This window comes from Scyliorhinus torazame, chromosome 2, assembly GCF_047496885.1.
Source record: "Scyliorhinus torazame isolate Kashiwa2021f chromosome 2, sScyTor2.1, whole genome shotgun sequence".
Lineage (NCBI taxonomy): Eukaryota > Metazoa > Chordata > Chondrichthyes > Carcharhiniformes > Scyliorhinidae > Scyliorhinus > Scyliorhinus torazame.
In genome coordinates, this window is record NC_092708.1 from 171,593,910 (window position 1) to 171,613,623 (window position 19,714).

The 19,714-nt window shown below is 43.8% G+C and overlaps 1 protein-coding gene across 5 annotated transcripts in view; it reads left to right on the forward strand.

Annotated features, from left to right (window-relative positions):
- The window catches only part of pikfyve (phosphoinositide kinase, FYVE finger containing), a 218,246-nt gene that overhangs the window by 124,635 nt on the left and 73,897 nt on the right, over window positions 1-19,714 (forward strand). For all 5 annotated transcript variants that reach the window (XM_072479996.1, XM_072480015.1, XM_072480005.1 and 2 more), the window contains one exon: window positions 15,681-15,781. In XM_072479996.1, the coding sequence (XP_072336097.1) occupies window positions 15,681-15,781 (101 nt within the window). The remainder of the gene's footprint in view (window positions 1-15,680; window positions 15,782-19,714) is intronic.

Sequence of the window (19,714 nt, forward strand, 5' to 3'; positions counted from 1 at the left end):
AACTCTATCAAGTTAGTGAGACACGACCTCCCCTTCACAAAACCGTGCTGCCTCTCACTAATACGTCCATTTGCTTCCAAATGGGAGTAGATCCTGTCTCGAAGAATTCTCTCCAGTAATTTCCCTACCACTGAAGTAAGGCTCACCGGCCTGTAGTTCCCGGGATTATCCCTGCCACCCTTCTTAAACAGAGGAACAACATTGGCTATTCTCCAGTCCTCCGGGACATCCCCTGAAGACAGCGAGGATCCAAAGATTTCTGTCAAGGCCTCAGCAATTTCCTCTCCAGCCTCCTTCAGTATTCTGGGGTAGATCCCATCCGGCCCTGGGGACTTATCTACCTTAATATTTTTTAAGACACCCAACACCTCTTCTTTTTGGATCACAATGTGACCCAGGCTATCTACACCCCCTTCTCCAGACTCAACATCTACCAATTCCTTCTCTTTGGTGAATACTGATGCAAAGTATTCATTTAGTACCTCGCCCATTTCCTCTGGCTCCACACATAGATTCCCTTGCCTATCCTTCAGTGGGCCAACCCTTTCCCTGGCTACCCTCTTGCTTTTTATGTCAGTGTAAAAAGCCTTGGGATTTTCCTTAACCCTATTTGCCAATGACTTTTCATGACCCCTTCTAGCCCTCCTGACTCCCTGCTTAAGTTCCTTCCTACTTTCCTTATATGCCACACAGGCTTCGTCTGTTCCCAGCCTTTTAGCCCTGACAAATGCCTCCTTTTTCTTTTTGACGAGGCCTACAATATCATTCGTCATCCAAGGTTCCCGAAAATTGCCGTATTTATCTTTCTTCCTCACAGGAACATGCCTGTCCTGTATTCCTATCAACTGACACTTGAAAGCCTCCCACATGTCAGATGTTGATTTGCCCTCAAACATCCGCCCCCAATCTATGTTCTTCAGTTCCCGCCTAATATTGTTATAATTAGCCTTCCCCCAATTTAGCACATTCATCCTCGGACCACTCTTATCCTTGTCCACCAGTACTTTAAAACTTACTGAATTGTGGTCACTGTTACCGAAATGCTCCCCTACTGAAACATCTACCACCTGGCCGGGCTCATTCCCCAATACCAGGTCCAGTACCGCCTCTTCCCTAGTTGGACTGTTTACATATTGTTTTAAGAAGCCCTCCTGGATGCTCCTTACAAACTCTGCCCCGTCTAAGCCCCTGGCACTAAGTGAGTCCCAGTCAATATTGGGGAAGTTGAAGTCTCCCATCACCACAACCCTGTTGTTTTTACTCTTTTCCAAAATCTGTCTACCTATCTGCTCCTCTATCTCCCGCTGGCTGTTGGGAGGCCTGTAGTATACCCCCAACATTGTGACTGCACCCTTCTTATTCCTGATCTCTACCCATATAGCCTCACTGCCCTCTGAGGTGTCCTCTCGCTGTATAGCTGTGATACTCTCCTGAACAAGTAGCGCAACTCCGCCTCCCCTTTTACATCCCCCTCTATCCCGCCTGAAACATCTAAATCCTGGAACGTTTAGCTGCCAATCCTGCCCTTCCCTCAACCAGGTCTCTGTAATGGCAACAACATCATAGTTCCAAGTAGTAATCCAAGCTCTAAGTTCATCTGCCTTACCCGTAATGCTCCTTGCATTAAAACATATGCACTTCAGGCCACCAGACCCGCTGTGTTCAGCAACTTCTCCCCGTCTGCTCTGCCTCAGAGCCACACTGTCCCTATTCCCTAGTTCTCCCTCAACGCTCTCACCTTCTGACCTATTGCTCCCGTGCCCACCCCCCTGCCATACTAGTTTAAACCCTCCCGTGTGACACTAGCAAATCTCGCGGCCAGGATATTTATGCCTCTCCGGTTTAGATGCAACCCGTCCATCTTATACAGGTCACACCTGCCCCGGAAGAGCTCCCAGTGGTCCAGATAACAGAAACCCTCCCTCCTACACCAGCTGTTTAGCCACGTGTTTGTCTGCTCTATCTTCCTATTTCTAGCCTCACTGGCACGTGGCACAGGGAGTAATCCCGAGATTACAACCCTCGAGGTCCTGTCTTTTAACTTTCTGCCTAGCTCCCTGAACTCCTGCTGCAGGACCTCATGCCCCTTCCTGCCTATGTCGTTAGTACCAATATGTACAACGACCTCTACCTGTTTGCCCTCCCCCTTCAGGATTCCCTCTACCCGTTCGGAGACATCCTGGACCCTGGCACCAGGGAGGCAACATACCATCCTGGAGTCTCTTTCACGTCCACAGAAGCGCCTATCTGTTCCCCTGACTATAGAGTCCCCTATAACTATTACTCTTCTGCGCTTTGACCCTCCCTTCTGAACATCAGAGCCAGCCGTGGTGCCACTGCTCTGGCTGCTGCTGTTTTCCCCTGATAGGCTATCCCCCCCGACAGTATCCAAAGGGGTATATCTGTTCGAGAGGGGGACAACCACAGGGGATTCCTGCACTGACTGCCTGCCCTTTCTGGTGGTCACCCATTTCTCTGCCTGCACCTTGGGTGTGACCACACTTACATAACTGCGATCTATGACGCTTTCCGCCACCTGCATGCTCCTAAGTGCATCCAATTGCTGCTCCAACCGAACCATGCGGTCTGTGAGGAGCTGCAGTTGGGTGCACTTTCTGCAGATGAAGCCATCCGGGACGCTGGAAGCCTCCCGGACCTGCCACATCTCACAGTCAGAGCACAGCACCCCTCTAACTGACATTGCGTCAATTAATTAAAATTAAAATTTGTCTTTTTTTTTTAATAAATACTTTTTTTTTAAATTACAAAGTTACTGTCAACTATCTGTTTCCTAGCACTAGATTTCTAATAGAAATGCGATAGCTAACTATAATATCCTCCGATCTCTGGCTTAGATATCCTCTAAATTATAATTAAGTTATTATGTTTAATTAGTTCCCAAATACTCAAAAAAATTTAGGTTAGAATCCCAACCAGCCACTCAGGTCACAGCTTTTCTGTGATGTCACTTCAGTTTCCCCCCGACACACACAATTTGAAAAAAAGGTATAAAAGTAAAAATCACTTGCTTACCTTCTGAGATGTTCTCAGGTTCTCTCGCTGACAGAGACTGCTCCTCCACCTCCAATCCTTGGCCTGCACAATGCTAATAATATAATAATATAATATGGCACTTACCTTACACCAATGGGTCTTATTATTAGGTTAGAGGAGGAGGGTGGGTGGGAGACACTACACGTGTAGTGTCTCGGGTTTCCTCTCCACCAGAATTTATTGGGGGGGGGGGGGGGACTTGCCAGAGGTCGAACTTCCGGTTCCCGCCGAAATCCAAAGGGCTGCTCCTGTAAAGGTAAGGTTTTTAAACTCACTACTCACCTCCAAGAAGGCCCCTGCGCACCGCTGCCGCCGAAATCCAATGGGCTGCTCCTGTAAAGGTAAGAGCTTTTAAACTCACTACTCACCTCCCAGAAGGCCCCTGCGCACCGCTGCCGCCGAAATCCAAAGGGCTGCTCCTGTAAAGGTAAGAGCTTTTAAACTAACTACTTACCTCCAAGAAGGCCCCTGCGCACCGCTGCCGCCGAAATCCAATGGGCTGCTCCTGTAAAGGTAAGGTTTTTAAACTCACTACTCACCTCCAAGAAGGCCCCTGCGCACCGCTGCCGCCGAAATCCAATGGGCTGCTCCTGTAAAGGTAAGAGCTTTTAAACTCACTACTCACCTCCCAGAAGGCCCCTGCGCACCGCTGCCGCCGAAATCCAAAGGGCTGCTCCTGTAAAGGTAAGAGCTTTTAAACACACTACTCACCTCCAAGAAGGCCCCTGCGCACCGCTGCCGCCGAAATCCAATGGGCTGCTCCTGTAAAGGTAAGGTTTTTAAACTCACTACTCACCTCCAAGAAGGCCCCTGCGCACCGCTGCCGCCGAAATCCAATGGGCTGCTCCTGTAAAGGTAAGAGCTTTTAAACTCACTACTCACCTCCCAGAAGGCCCCTGCGCACCGCTGCCGCCGAAATCCAAAGGGCTGCTCCTGTAAAGGTAAGAGCTTTTAAACACACTACTCACCTCCCAGAAGGCCCCTGCGCACCGCTGCCGCCGAAATCCAAAGGGCTGCTCCTGTAAAGGTAAGAGCTTTTAAACTAACTACTTACCTCCAAGAAGGCCCCTGCGCACCGCTGCCGCCAAAATCCAAAGGGCTGCTCCTGTAAAGGTAAGGTTTTTAAACTCACTACTCACCTCCAAGAAGGCCCCTGCGCACCGCTGCCGCCGAAATCCAATGGGGATCACGAGAAAGAAAAAAAAAGTCACAGAAACAAGCGCCCTTCATTAACAATATCCAAAAGTTTCTGTGAACTCGCCCCTCTTTTCATAAAACAGTCTGACAGTTGATAGTTCCTGTTGACCCATTTAATTTTTGTTATTTCCCCTCTGTCCAACATCTGCTTCAAACTTGCGATGTCTATCCGTAACCTCTTTTCATTGACACTTTTTGTAGAATGCACATTTTCCCACAGGGATTTATTGTCAATGTGACAGTCAATAGGTATATTACCCAAATCCCCTAATCCCAAAATTTCTGTCAATATCCTACTTGTGTAAAAAGCCATATCCACCGCCTCTACAAGGCTTAACGTCTCAGCAGCCAAAGTGCTTTTTACCACTCTCCTTGTTTTCTTTGTTTCCTACACAAGTGGGCAACATTTACCATTGTTCCCCAAAAGGAAAATTATAAAACCTCCTGCGCTTGAAACCCATCACATAAATTTGCGTAGGACGCATCACTATAAACTGAGTTTCAAGTGCTTAAGGTCACCTAAAACCGGGAACTTCAAAACACACTCCTGCATTTTTAGTTTGGCCAACACTTTATTTGCTCTTATTATGTCTTCCACTTTGGGATCATTCATTTTTGTACTCAACTCTAAGGCATCAAAACTCACGTCCGGTCTAGTCTGTCTACCTAACCAGTTCAGTTGCCCAATTAAACTTTGCAGTTGCTCTTTTTCTATCTTTGAAACCATTTACGTCTTTTTGTGAAACTCGGCCACGACTAATTGCTATTCGGGTGATGCTTTCCAAATAAGATTGCTGACGTAAATTTGCATCTAACTTAGTCTGTCCAATTTTCAGTCCAATATATTTAAATGCTCCGGAAGCCTGACTTCCAACCCTGAATTCTTTCCTCAAACCAGAGATTACAATAGCTTCAAAATCACTAGTCCCACTCCACAAAAAATCATCGACATGCATCATAAAAATGCCAGAACGATTTCCTTTATAGTGCCAGTAAAACATTGCAGGATCTGCTTTCAACTGGCAACAGCCTAACTTTAACAAAACTGACCTTACCGAAAAATACCAGACTCTAGATGCATCATTTAATTCATATACACATTTGTTCAACTTCCAGAGTACCCCTTCTGTGTTAGCTGCTTCTTTAGGAGGACGGAGAAAAATGTCTCTCTGGAGCTGATGCCCCTCCAAAAAGGCAGCTTTTATATCTATAGATTTGCATTCCCATGCCTTTGTGGCTAATAGAGCCAAGAAGATCTTTAAAATAACCTTTCCTGCTGTAGGTGAATCTACCCTTAAATCCTGATCTTCTAAGTTTTATTCAAATCCCCTTGCCACGAGCCTGGCCTTTGCCTTATAAGTTCCATCCGGAAGAACCTTGACCGTGCAAATCCATCTGTGGGATAGAGCTCTTTGTCCCCTATCCGGTACTTCCGTGTATACCCCAAATTCACTCCAACTATGCAATTCTTGCTGTTTAGCTTCTTTAATAACTTTTTCATCTAATTTATTTGAAGCCACCAAAATCTCACGTGCATGTGGGCTTCTACTCCTATTAGTATTCGTAGTCTTACTCGTGTTCCGAGATCTTGACAAATTACATCCCCTCTCCCGCCTGGTATCTCGTTCTGTACTGCTACTGCTTGATCTTTCCCTTCTGCTGTGGGATGTCCTTTCAGTAGTTTGCGACCTTTTCCTGCGGACCTGTTCACTATCTGTGCCCCTCCATTTTTGAACTTTGTTTTCCCAATCCATTGTCTTGACCCCTTCCCCTGAATGCTGTGCATTCAACCAATGTTTATACTTTCCAGTAGCCTTCCCTGCTCTACTAATAACAGTTGCATCCTTCCATTGACTAGACTCTTCAGGCAAGTATGTCACTTTTGTACCAACTTTTGGCAGTTGCCCTTTCGGACAAATGGCCTGTTTTAATTCATCAGAAGTGTTGTGTTCCTCCACAGAAACCCTGCCTATATCAGTTAATTGGTCCTCATAGTTCTGTAACACATGCGTACCAGATGACTCTGGTTCCTCGTCATGCCTGTCTGCTCTGTCTAAATTTGTAATCTGTACCCATTATCCTTGATGAATGTACCCTAACAGTTTGATTACCATGTTGCAAAATAATTGTTTTGCCATCTATGCCTATGATCTTCCCTGGGCCTTTCCATTCATTAGGATTGTCTCTCTTATGGTATGCCATGTTTCCTTGCTGAAAAACGGCATCTGATGGCCGTACGTTATGTCTTAAAGCTCTGCGAATTCTTTCAGAGACTTCTGCTTCCAAAATAGCTTTTCTACTGCTATGCAATGCATTTAAATGTTCAGCAAAACCAGAGCTAATTGTAGTCCCCTCCCAAGCTGGAGGCTGGTCATCCAAAGTGGACGGAATTTTAGGATTTCTACCAAACACTAATTGATAAGGACTTTAGCCCCCAACTATCTGCAATGAATTGTTTGCATGTACTGCCCATGCTAAAGCTGAATTTAGCCTGCAATTTGGTCGATCTGCCAAAATTTTCCGAAGCATGTCGATGACAGCATGATTTCTTTCACAGACACCATTACTAAATGGGCTTTCTGCAGCCGTATTCATAACCCCTAAGCCTCCTACGCTCCAGGGAAAAAAGTCCCAGTCTATCCAGCCTCTCCTTATAACTCGAACCATCAAGTCCCGGTAACATCCTAGTAAATCTTTTCTGCACTCTTTCTAGTTTAATAATATCCTTTATAATAGGGTGACCAGAACTGCACACAGTATTCCAAGTGTGGCCGTACCAATGTCTTGTACAACTTCTTCAAGACGTCCCAACTCCTGTATTCAATGTTCTGACCAATGAAACCAAGCATGCCGAATGCCTTCTTCACCATCCTGTCCACCTGTGACTCCACTTTCAAGGAGCTATGAACCTGTACTCCTAGATCTCTTTGTTCTATAACTCTCCCCAACGCCATACCATTAACTGAGTAGGTCCTGGCCTGATTCGATCTGCCAAAATGCATCACCTCACATTTATCTAAATTAAACTCCATCTGCCACTCGTCGGCCCACTGGCCTAATTGATCAAGATCCCGTTGCAATCCTAGATAACCTTCTTCACTATCCACTGTGCCACCAATCTTGGTGTCATCTGCAAACTTACTGACCATGCCTCCTAAATTCTCATCCAAATCATTAATATAAATCACAAATAACAGTGGACCCAGCACCGATCCCTGAGGCACACCACTGGTCACATGCCTCCAGTTTGAAAAACAACCCTCTACAACCACCCTCTGTCTTCTGTCGTCCAGCCAATTTTGAATCCAATTAGCAACCTCACCCTGGATCCCGTGAGCTTTAACCTTCTGCAACAACCTACCATGCGGTACCTTGTCAAAGGCTTTGCTAAAGTCCATGTAGACAACGTCTACTGCACTGCCCTCATCTACCTTCTTGGTCACCCCCTCAAAAAACTCAATCAAATTTGTGAGACATGATTTTCCACGCACAAAGCCATGCTGACTGCCCCGAATCAGTCCTTGCCTCTCTAAATGCTTGTAGATCCTGTCTCTCAGAATACCTTCTAGCAACTTACCTACTACAGACGTTAGGCTCACCGGTCTGTAGTTCCCAGGCTTTTCCCTGCTGCCCTTCTTAAACAAGGGCACAACATTCGCCACTCTCCAATCTTCAGGCACCTCACCTGTGGCTGCCAATGATTCAAATATCTCTGTTAGGGGACCCGCAATTTCCTCCCTAGCCTCCCACAACATCCTGGGATACATTTCATCAGGTCCCGGGGATTTATCTACCTTGATGCGCTTTAAGACTTCCAGCACCACCTCCTCCGTAATAAGCACACTTCTCAAGACATCACTATTTATTTCCCTTAGTTTCCTAACATCCATGCCTTTCTCCACCGTGAATACCGATGATAAATATTCATTCAGGATCTCACCCAACTCTTGTGGCTCTGCACATCGATGTCCTTGTTGATCCTTAAGAGGCCCTACTCTGTCCCTAGTTACTCTTTTTCCCTTTATGTATCTGCAGAAGCTCTTTGAATTCTCCTTTGCATTATTTGCCAAAGCAATTTCATGTCCCCTTTTTGCCCTCCTGATTTCCCTCTTAACTCTATTTCGACAATCTCTATACTCTTCAAGGGATCCACTTGATCCCAGTTGTTTATGTACGTCATATGCCTCCTTCTTCTTTTTGACCAGAGTCTCAATATCTCGAGTCATCCAGGGTTCCCTACTTCTACCAGCCTTGCCCTTCACTCTAAAGGGAATGTGCTTACCCTGAACCCTGGTTAACACATTTTTAAAAGCCTCCCATTTACCAGCCGTCCCTTTGCCTGCCAACAGTCTCCCCCAATCTACCTCTGAAAGTTCCTGTCTGATACCATCAAAATTGGCCTTGCCCCAATTAAGAATTTTAACTCTTGGGCCAGACCTATCATTCTCCATAGCTATCTTAAAACTAATGGAGTTATGGTCAATTGTAACTAACACTTCTGTCACTTGCCCTTCCTTATTTCCCAAGACGAGGTCAAGTTTTGCCCCCTCTCTAGTCGGTCCATCCACATACTGAATGAGAAATTCCTCCTGAATACACTCAACAAATTTCCCTCCATCCAAGCCCCTAATGCTATGGCTGTCCCAGTCAATGTTGGGAAAGTTAAGGTCCCCTACTATTACCACCCTATTATTCTTGCAGCTATCTGTAATCTCCTTACATATTTGCTCCTCAATTTCCCGCTGACTATTTGGGGGCCTGTAGTACAGTCCTATCAAGGTGATCTCTCCCTTCTTATTTTTCAGTTCCACCCATATAGACTCAGTGGGCGAACCCTCGGATATATCCCCTCTAAGTACAGGCAACATAGCCATCTGGACTCTGAGCTGTTTGCTGCAAAATACAGTGTCATTCCCTCTGATTATACTATCCCCTACTCTATTGTATTCATTCTTCTTTGCCCCACTTGAATGGCTTCCTGCACCATGGTGTCATGGTCAGTTAGTTCATTCACCCTTCAGCCTCCATTCTCATCTAAACAAGCTGAAGAGACTTCAAAACTTGTTGGATAATTGTGAATGCTGAAGCTAATGTGCTCCTGACCTCTTCCTGCCCCACTCGCAGTCACATCCTACTGTTCCTGATGTGATGGATTTAGATTATTCCAGACCTGATACTTTATTATTAACCTATGCTTAGGTTCACCCACCAAAAGAGGGAAATCCGTTTCTCTGCTCAGATTCAAAATACATCTCACGAAAGGAGAATGCTTTTCCGGGTCTCAGACAGTTAAACAGGATCTCAGTTACTTTTTATGGGAAAAGTTCAGATGTGTCACTCATAGCTAAATCGTTACCTCTGTCGTCGTGGGTCCTTGTCATTTAAGACTTCCTAAATGAGTGTCCAGGATTTTAAACTTTGAGAGTAAGTAAACACAGTATAATTTTTAATAAAAGTATTTTTATTGTACTCTCAATTGATGCATACAGAATTGCAAAGTTTAAAAATATAAATTGATTAACAGTCTTTAGTTATCTGTTAATAATATAAAAATACGTTAACAGTCCTTTGTTATCTGCTAACACACTAACTTCTCTTAAGAGAATGAGATATCTATAACATGGAAAATCTTAGAGTATCTCCTGTCAATTTCTAATACATTTCTAAGAAGTTTAACAGAAACGTACTTTCAAAACCATGAAGGTCTTTGTTTGACAAGGCAAGCTTCAGAACAGGGCTTTGACCCATACACCCGCAGGGGAGTGAGAAGGTACCTCTCTGCCAAAATGCCCCTCTTTTTATTCATAAAATCTTCTAATCGTTCAAGGACTGTCTCTGTTGTCTTATCACTTATTGTTGGTTAATTGCATATAGCCAAATGGTTAATTTGATGTATTATCATCAATATATGTTTTAAAGAAGTTAGTGTCTGCGTGATTGTCAGGTGTCTTAAGATATATTGGCAAAGAGGGCCTCGTATAGAGATCTGTCTCTTTTCAGTGTTACCATGTTTTTTAGATATATAGATTGTCAAAGCAGACACTTCTTTTGAGGGTGTTATTCTAAGTGTCAAGAGTTATATACTTAAGAAAGGATTTGTGTATTTGTCTGAAGAATGTTCCTGTCCTCATGGTTTGAATAATTATAGGTGTAGGGGAGTGATCTAGAGAATTTACAGTGCGTCGATGTAAGGATTTCCTTATCCTGTATTTGTTTGGAATGTATTAATGATCCTTGAACATAAGAACATAAGAACTAGGAGCAGGAGTAGGCCATCTGGCCCCTCGAGCCTGCTCCACCATTCAATGAGATCGTGGCTGATCTTTTGTGGACTCAGCTCCACTTTCCGGCCCGAACACCATAACCCTTAATCCCTTTATTCTTCAAAAAACTATCTATCTTTATCTTAAAAACATTTAATGAAGGAGCCTCTACTGCTTCACTGGGCAAGAAATTCCATAGATTCACAGCCCTTTGGGTGAAGAAGTTCCTCCTACACTCCGTCCTAAATCTACTTCCCCTTATTTTGAGGCTATGCCCCCTAGTTCTGCTTTCACCCGCCAGTGGAAACAACCTGCCCGCATCTATCCTATCTATTCCCTTCATAATTTTAGATGTTTCTATAAGATCCCCCCTCATCCTACTAAATTCCAACGAGTACAGTCCCAGTCTACTCAACCTCTCCTCGTAATCCAACCCCTTCAGCTCTGGGATTAACCTAGTGAATCTCCTCTGCACACCCTCCAGTGCCAGTACGTCCTTTCTTAAGTAAGGAGACCAAAACTGAACACAATACTCCAGGTGTGGCCTCACTAACACCTTATACAATTGCAACAGAACCTCCCTAGTCTTAAACTCCATCCCTCTAGCAATGAAGGACAAAATTCCATTTGCCTTCTTAATCACCTGTTGCACCTGTAAACCAACTTTTTGCGACTCATGCACTAGCACACCCAGGTCTCTCTGCACAGCAGCATGTTTTAATATTTTGTCATTTAAGTAATAATCCCTTTTGCTGTTATTCCTACCAAAATGGATAACCTCACATTTGTCAACATTGTATTCCATCTGCCAAACCCTAGCCCATTCACTTAGCCTATCCAAATCCCTCTGCAGACTTCCAGTATCCTCTGCGCTTTTTGCTTTACCACTTATCTTAGTGTCGTCTGCAAACTTGGACACATTGCCCTTGGTCCCCAACTCCAAATCATCTATGTAAATTGTGAACAGTTGTGGGCCCAACACTGATCCCTGAGGGACACCACTAGCTACTGATTGCCAACCAGAGAAACACCCATTAATCCCCACTCTTTGCTTTCTATTAATTAACCAATCCTCTATCCATGCTACTACTTTCCCCTTAATGTCATGCAACTTTATCTTATGCAACAACCTTTTGTGTGGCACCGTGTCAAAGGCTTTCTGGAAATCCAGATATACTACATCCATTGGCTCCCCGTTATCTACCGCACTGTTAATGTCCTCAAAAAATTCCACTAAATTATTTAGGCACGACCTGCCCTTTATGAACCCATGCTGCGTCTGCCCAATGGGACAATTTCCATCCAGATGCCTCACTATTTCTTCCTTGATGATAGATTCCAGCATCTTCCCTACTACCGAAGTTAAGCTCACTGGCCTATAATTACCCGCTTTCTGCCTACCTCCTTTTTTAAACAGTGGTGTCACGTTTGCTAATTTCCAATCCGCCGGGACCACCCCAGAGTCTAGTGAATATTGGTAAATTATCACTAGTGCATTTGCAATTCCCCTAGCCATCTCTTTTAGCACTCTGGGATGCATTCCATCAGGTCCAGGAGACTTGACTACCTTTAGCCCCATTAGCTTGCCCATCACTACCTCCTTGGTGATAACAATCCTCTCAAGGTCCTCACCTGTCATAGCCTCATTTCCATCAGTCACTGGCATGTTATTTGTGTCTTCCACTGCGAAGACTGACCCAAAAAACCTGTTCAGTTCCTCAGCCATTTCCTCATCTCCCATTATTAAATCTCCCTTCTCATCCTCTAAAGGACCAATATTTACCTTAGCCACTCTTTTTTGTTTTATGTATTTGTAGAAACCTTTACTATCTGTTTTTATATTCTGAGCAAGTTTACTCTCATAATCTATCTTACTCTTCTTTATAGCTTTTTTAGTAGTTTTCTGTTGCCCCCTAAAGATTTCCCAGTCCTCTAGTCTCCCACTGATCTTTGCTACTTTGTATGTTTTTTCCTTCAATTTGATACTCTCCCTTATTTCCTTAGATATCCGCGGTCGATTTTCCCTCTTTCTACCGTCCTTCCTTTTTGTTGGTATAAACCTTTGCTGAGCACTGTGAAAAATCTCTTGGAAGGTTCTCCACTGTTCCTCAACTGTTTCACTATAAAGTCTTTGCTCCCAGTCTACCTTAGCTAGTTCTTCTCTCATCCCATTGTAATCTCCTTTGTTTAAGCACAAAACACTAGTGCTTGATTTTACCTTCTCACCCTCCATCTGTATTTTAAATTCCACCATATTGTGATCGCTCCTTCCGAGAGGATCCCTAACTATGAGATCCGGAATCAATCCTGTCTCATTACACAGGACCAGATCTAGGACCGTTTGTTCCCTCGTAGGTTCCATTACATACTGTTCTAGGAAACTATCGCGGATACATTCTATAATTTTGCTCCCATTTGCACGTTCTACTATCTTACCATTTGCCACTGTTAGCCCTTGTCTTATGTCCATGACACCTTTGTCACTCTATCTTTTGCCCTGACTTATCTCTGTTCTTCTATTCTGCCCTACCTCCACCATCTACCTCTTCCACTATATAATGTTTACCTTTATTCAGTTCTGTAGAAGGGTCATTTAGGCTCAAGTTGTTTTGTTTAAAGTTTGTTTGTATAAATTTAGAGTACCCAATTCATTTTATCCAATTAAGGGACCAATTAGCATGGCCAATTCACCTATCCTGCACATCTTTGGGTTGTGGGGGCAAAACCCACGCAAACGCAGGGAGAATCACGGACAGTGACCCAAGGTCGGGATCAAACCTGGGACCTCGGCACTGTGAGGCAGCAGTGCTAACCACTGCGCCAACGTGCTACCCTTGGGCTCAAGTTGTTAACTATGTTTCTCTCCACAGATGCTGACAGATTGATGAAGTTACCCAGCATAATCTGATTTTATTTCAGATTTCTGCAATATTTTGCTTTTTATTTTACCTGAAGCATCTCTTTCTCCTCATACTCTGAATTCCCACTTTGAACTAAATTCCCAAATATACTCACCGGTCACCGTCTCACCCAAGCCAAAGTCTTCCTTCCTTGTGATTTCTGGACTTGACAATTCCAATACACTCCTTGACAGCCTACCATGTTTTACCCTCTGTAAACTTGAGGCCTTTGAAAACTCTGCAGCCCTTGCCCTTACTTGTGTCAAGCCCTGTTTAACCATCGTCCCTGTGCTCGCTGGCCTTAATTGGCTTCCTCTCGAGCAGCACCTCAATTTTAAAATTCTTCGGTGTTTTCAAACTCCTTATCCCCCACCCCCTCTTAGTTTCCTCCCTATTTCTTCCCCTAACTCTCCGAGATATCTTCACACATCTTATTGTGGCCTCTTGAGCATCCTTGATTCCATGCCTTCAATTGCCTAGAACCCATGCTCTGGAATCCACTCCCTAAGCCACTCCAGCTCTCTACCTTTTTTCTCCTTTAGGACTCTCCTTGAAGCTCACCTTTTGATCAAGTTTTTGGCCACATGACCTAACGTTGCCCCATGTGACTCAGAGTCAGATCTCACCTAAAAATGCTTCTGAGAAAGGCCTCGGCTCAGTTTGTTACATTAAAACCACTATATAATACAAGTTGCTGTTAGCCTTCTTTGCTTTCTGTTTCCCTTGGGTTTGATCAGGAATACATCAAAACTTGTTTTCACGTCCATACCTCTTTTGTCAGCAACTATCCCGAGCGTCAATGCTCTAATGAAAGCTATCAATTTGAAACATTATCTTGTTTCCCACTGTGCAGGTGCTTCCAGACTTGCTGAGTATTTCCAGCATTTTCTGTTTTTATTTCAGATTTCCAGCATCTACAGTGTTTTGTATTTGTACTGAGCTAATGATTACTTCATGGTCCTTAATAAAGCTATGCGCACCACCATTCAGGGCTGTGACATGGGGAGCAGGATGGGAATAGGATATCATGGGTGATTAGTGCAGTAACATCACCACTGCCTTGGTTAGTTGACTTCAGGGACCAGTGAAAAGTATTCATTTTTTCCCTTTTTCTGATCACTGTGGCTTTTCATGCTTGCAGATGTTAGTTTTATGAAGCAGAAGGTTTTGAAAATATGCAGTAGGACACCCTCAACAAAAGAAATCTTGCATGTACTGGTATTCTCATAAGATGTGTTAGAATATTGTGTTTTCACCGTTGCTGCATCTCGATACAATTCTGTGACTTGAGCCCATAAAGTTAGTAACTTGTGATCTCACTTAGAGAGACCACGAGGATGGATGATTTAGGCAATGGGAAAGTCATTTTGCACATTGGCGCACTGCTTTTCTGAGACTGAAATTAAGGTAAACTGTTGGGACAGTACAGAGGGAGAATAGCTATAACCCATCAATAATAAAGCTGTTTAGGATGTGGCAGAGGTAACAATGAGCTTTTCTCATTATTAAGGAAATTATAATTTGGCCTCCACAGTTGTGAGCAAGGTAGTACTTGAGCACAATCCTTGAACTGCATGTAAGCATTACAACTTATCAATGCCTGATAATCAATGCAAAATATTATGATTATGGATACCTTTCAGAATTCTTCTGATTTTGCACTAAGTGTGATTTGCAAAAATGTGTGGCATGCTTTCAAAACTAATTACCTTTTTTTTAATGTAAGCAGCATTTTTCAGTCTGAGTTGGCATTATTAATTGTTGCTTTCAGAACTACTTTCATTCCATTAATATGGGTGTAAAACTGTCTTCATTTCACTTGTGCATTAGGAAAAGTTGTGCCAAAGAAATTGAGTAACCATAGGGAATCAAAAACTTGAAACTAACCATACAAAATGTTGCTTGCAGTCAGACTGCTTTGGGAAAAGGTATTTTATGATTTTACCATGAGAAGCAACCATAAACTAAAGTTTTATTCCCATGCATAGAGAAAAGGTCAATGAATCTTTGGTTTATATAATGACTGACCTGACACGAAAATAATCATGACCAATAAAAACCTGAGTGATAAATTCCAGGGACGCATTGGATGAATGTGTAGCAGATCCAAAATTTGTGCAAACAATGGCTGGTCATGAGTTGATCACTGGTTTAAGTGTGATGCTTTTTGTATTCAGCATGTGACCATCTGGATAAAACATATGAATGGATAGTGTTTTTGACATATGATAGGAATGTGTTTGTCAAACCTGTTTTTGTTTTTAAGGTGGACTGTTTGAGCCCTGCAAATCATCAGAAGCTTTGTGTTCTCTTCAGTAGCTACTCTGTGCAATCGAGCAATGCACCAAATCCATGTGTTAGTCCGTGGTGAGTAGCCATTTTGCCCTGTTTCTTTTTGACATAATTTAGTATAACATAAACTGTAAATTTGAGTTCAATACTGGTTGTTTTTGTCGTGTTTTTCCACTCCAAAGAAAAATGTGGAGAGCTGTAAAGGGATGAGAGCGGTGCTCCTGCAAACCTCGTGGGTGCTCTTCAGTATTTATGAAGATACTAAGTTATCTTTAAAAGTTGTGTCGATACTGACTGGGCTACCTCTCAGATGCCAAACAATGTTGGACGTTAACCTGGGAGACTTTCGACGAAAGCAGAGTGAAGAGTGCTTGAATATGATCACGCAGTGGTCCTGCTAAAGTGCACTCTGTGATTACAAAGGTAACACAACTCACAGGTTCTCTCCCATGCTTTGGAGTGACAGATGACTGAAGAATGATGTCAGCTTGGGGCTCAGTATCAACATGCAGCCTCACCATCAATCATGCATGTGTAATGGAATTTGGAGATGCCTGGATTTAGATTTGTCCTCGGACAGTCAAGCGATAACTAGTGACTGATTTTCCTCCTTGAGCCGTCTTGCAAAACCCCTGGCATACTGCCATGAGTACACTGATCTTTGCAGTAATATTTCTGCCTCTTGAAAGCTGCCATGGTCAGTGAAATGTTGCTGCTGTGGATGAAATAACTGCACAATGTGTACTTGCTTCAGGTTGATTGCTGATGGAGTCCTTATCTCATTAGAGAATAGCGCATGTTTCCTAGTGTGCTTATCCATCCACGAATGAGTTGTGGATGAATGTGGGTATTCATTCTGAGATTGATAATCTTCATTGAGATGTTGAAGATGACAAAAAAAAAGTCTTAATATCTACCCTGCATTCAGATGGGCTTGTGCCTTATTTGCCGGAAAACCTTGTCACTATGAAGGGTGTCATGGGCACATCTTTGTCATGCCCATGCAATGGCCTCTTTATGTTGCGTTAGAATCCTCACTGTCTTTGAAATCAATTCATTCTACATCCTCTTATCTGAGAAGAGGTATAGCACCTCCATGTGGCAATGCCCCCCCCCCCTCCCCCCCCACATAGTGCTGGGTTATGTAGGATGCAGCAGACAGCAGTGATGCGGTCCATGCTCTGCGGCAAGTACTAGAGAACCCTGCCTGATCGATCCAAACATCGGAACTGCAAATTCAGCATGCCAATGGTCTGCATTACTAAGAATCTCGCTGTAGAATGTGCCATATTGTATTTTTCTTGGATGCAAAATGTGGACAACAATTGAGCTTCATTAGCCCTGCCTTTTGGGAGTTCTGGACACTGAAGAGCCAACCTTGAATGTGCTGATTTGTATCACCTACAAGTGATTCGAGATGTAAGAGTCATGCTGGCTTCCAGGGTACCTCTCACAAACGTGCAATGCCTTCTTTTGGTGATCACTGACTAGCTGTACGTTTAGAGAGTGGAATCCTTTTCTACTGTTAATTCTTACTGGCTCCGTCAAGGAGCTCTTAAGGCTACATGTGTGTCGTCAATGCCCTGCACTTGTGGGAAGCTGGAGATCGATGCAAATCCCACAGCTCTGGCAACCTGGCTTGTATCATCATTTGCACGCAATTGTGTGCTTTATTTCACCTCCCTTATGCATTTATGAATGGACAATTGTGAGATTCCGCAGAGGTTCCCAGGAGAGCCCTGGAATGATCCGCTAGCAAAAAAGTTGCGGCAGTTACAGGATTCCCCACTATGCACCCCCTGCTGCTGGGAAACGCGCGGCGGCGGTTTTCCGTCAGCGGGACAAGAAGACCCCCCCCCCCGGCAAGAACAGGCAAAAAAGTCTGCCGATTTATTTTTTTTTAAAAAGTTTTAAATTATTATTTAAAATAAATGGGAGGAATCAAGCATGCTGCTTGACAGCATTTTACTATATTGAATACACTATATAAATGCAGGTTGTTTAGCAACTCGCTGCAGGAGGAGACTTCACAAATATCTTCATTCTCAATAATAAAGTAACCCAGCACATCAGTGAAAAGATGAGGCTGAAACATTTTCAACAACCTTCAGCCGAGTTGGAGGTCTCCAGCATCACATGCCAATTCGGTTCACTCTGTGATATCAAGAAATGGCCAAAGGCATTGGATACTGCAGTGGCTTTTGGCCCTGACAATATTCCGGCAATAGTACAGAAGACTGATGCTTCAGAACTTGCTATGCCTCTATTCAAGCTGTTCCAGTACAGCTACAATACTGGCATCTACCCAACAATGTGGAAAATTGCTCTGTACACAAAGAGCAGGACAAATCCAACCCAACCAATTACCAGTCTATTCTTGAGTACCAGTAAATTGACGGAAAGGGGTCATCAATAGTGCAATCACATGGCACTTGCTTCAAAATAATCTGCTCATTGATGCTCAGTTTGGGTTCAGCCAGGGCCACTCCGCTCCTGACCTCATTACAGCCTTGGTTCAATCATGGACAAAAGAGCTGAACTCCAGAGATGAGAATGACTGACTGCCCTTGATATCAAGGTTGCATTTGACTGGGTATGGCATTAATGAACCCAAGCAAAACTGGAGTCAATGAGAATCAGACGGAAACAGCTTTGCTGGTTGGAGTCATACTTGGCACAAAGGAAGATGGTTGCAGTGTCATAGGCCTAACCATCTCCAGCTGCTTTGCTTTCCTTCCGTCATAAGGTCAGAAATAGGAATGTGTGTAGAATGTGTGTAATATTCAGCACTATTTGCGACTCCTGAGATACTGAAGTTGTCCATGTGCAATGCAACAGTATCCAGGTTTGAACGGACAAGTGATGAGTAACATTAGCTCCATTCAAGTTCCAGGCACTGACCACCTCCCAACAAGAGAAAATCTAACCATCGCCCCTTGACATTCAGTGCCATTACCAGTACTGGATCCCGCACTATCAAAATCCTGAGGATTACCATTGACCAAAAACTGAACTGGACTAGCCATACTATGGCTACAAGAGCAGGTCTGAGGCTAGGGATCCTGTGAAGAGTAACTCACCACCTGACAACCCTGCCCCCCCCCCCCCAAGCTTGGCCGCATCTATAAGGTACAAGTCAGGAGTGTAATGGAATACTCTCCCCTTGCCTGGATGAGTGCAGCTCCAACAACACTCCAGAAGCTTGACCCCCATCCAGGACAAAGCAATCCACTTGACTGGCATCCCTTCCACAAACATTCACTCCCTCCAGCACCAAAGCACAGAAGAAGCCGTGTGCACCATTTAGAAGATGCACTGCAGGAACTCACCAAGCCTTAGACAGCACCTTCCAAACCCAGGACCACTAAGGACATGGGCAACAGATACATAGGAATACCATCACCTGGATGTTTCCCTCCAAGTTAATCACCATCAAGTAAATCGCTGTTCCTTTCCTGTCACTTGGTCAAAATCCTGGAACTCACCCGAATAGCACTGTGGGTGCACCTATACCACATGAACTGCAGCGGTTCAAGATGGCAGCTCACCACCACCTTCTCAAGGGCAATTCAGGATGGGAACTAAATGCTGGCCTAGCCAGCAATGCCCACATCCCATAAATGAATTGAAAAATAAAATTGCTAGAAGCTTCCTCTAGAACAGCATTAAATAAATCCAGGATGTTTCAAATCGTTTCACAACAACTGAGGTATTCACAGAGTGGTAATTTAGACAAATATAGTCTGCAATTTGTGCACAAACAGCAATGAGACAAATGAGCAAATAATCTTTTTTTAGTGATGCTTATTGAGGGATAAATGTTGACCAGAGCATTGGGAAAACATCTTTGCTGCTCTTCGAATAGTTCTGTGTAAGGTTTTATACTGGTCTAAAGTAATAGAATCCCTACAGTGCAGAAGGATCTCCCTCGACACCCTGGAGGCAAGTGTAGGAAGGGTACTCTCCCATTGGACTGCAAGCTGCCAGTACCCCATTTCTCAGTATTGC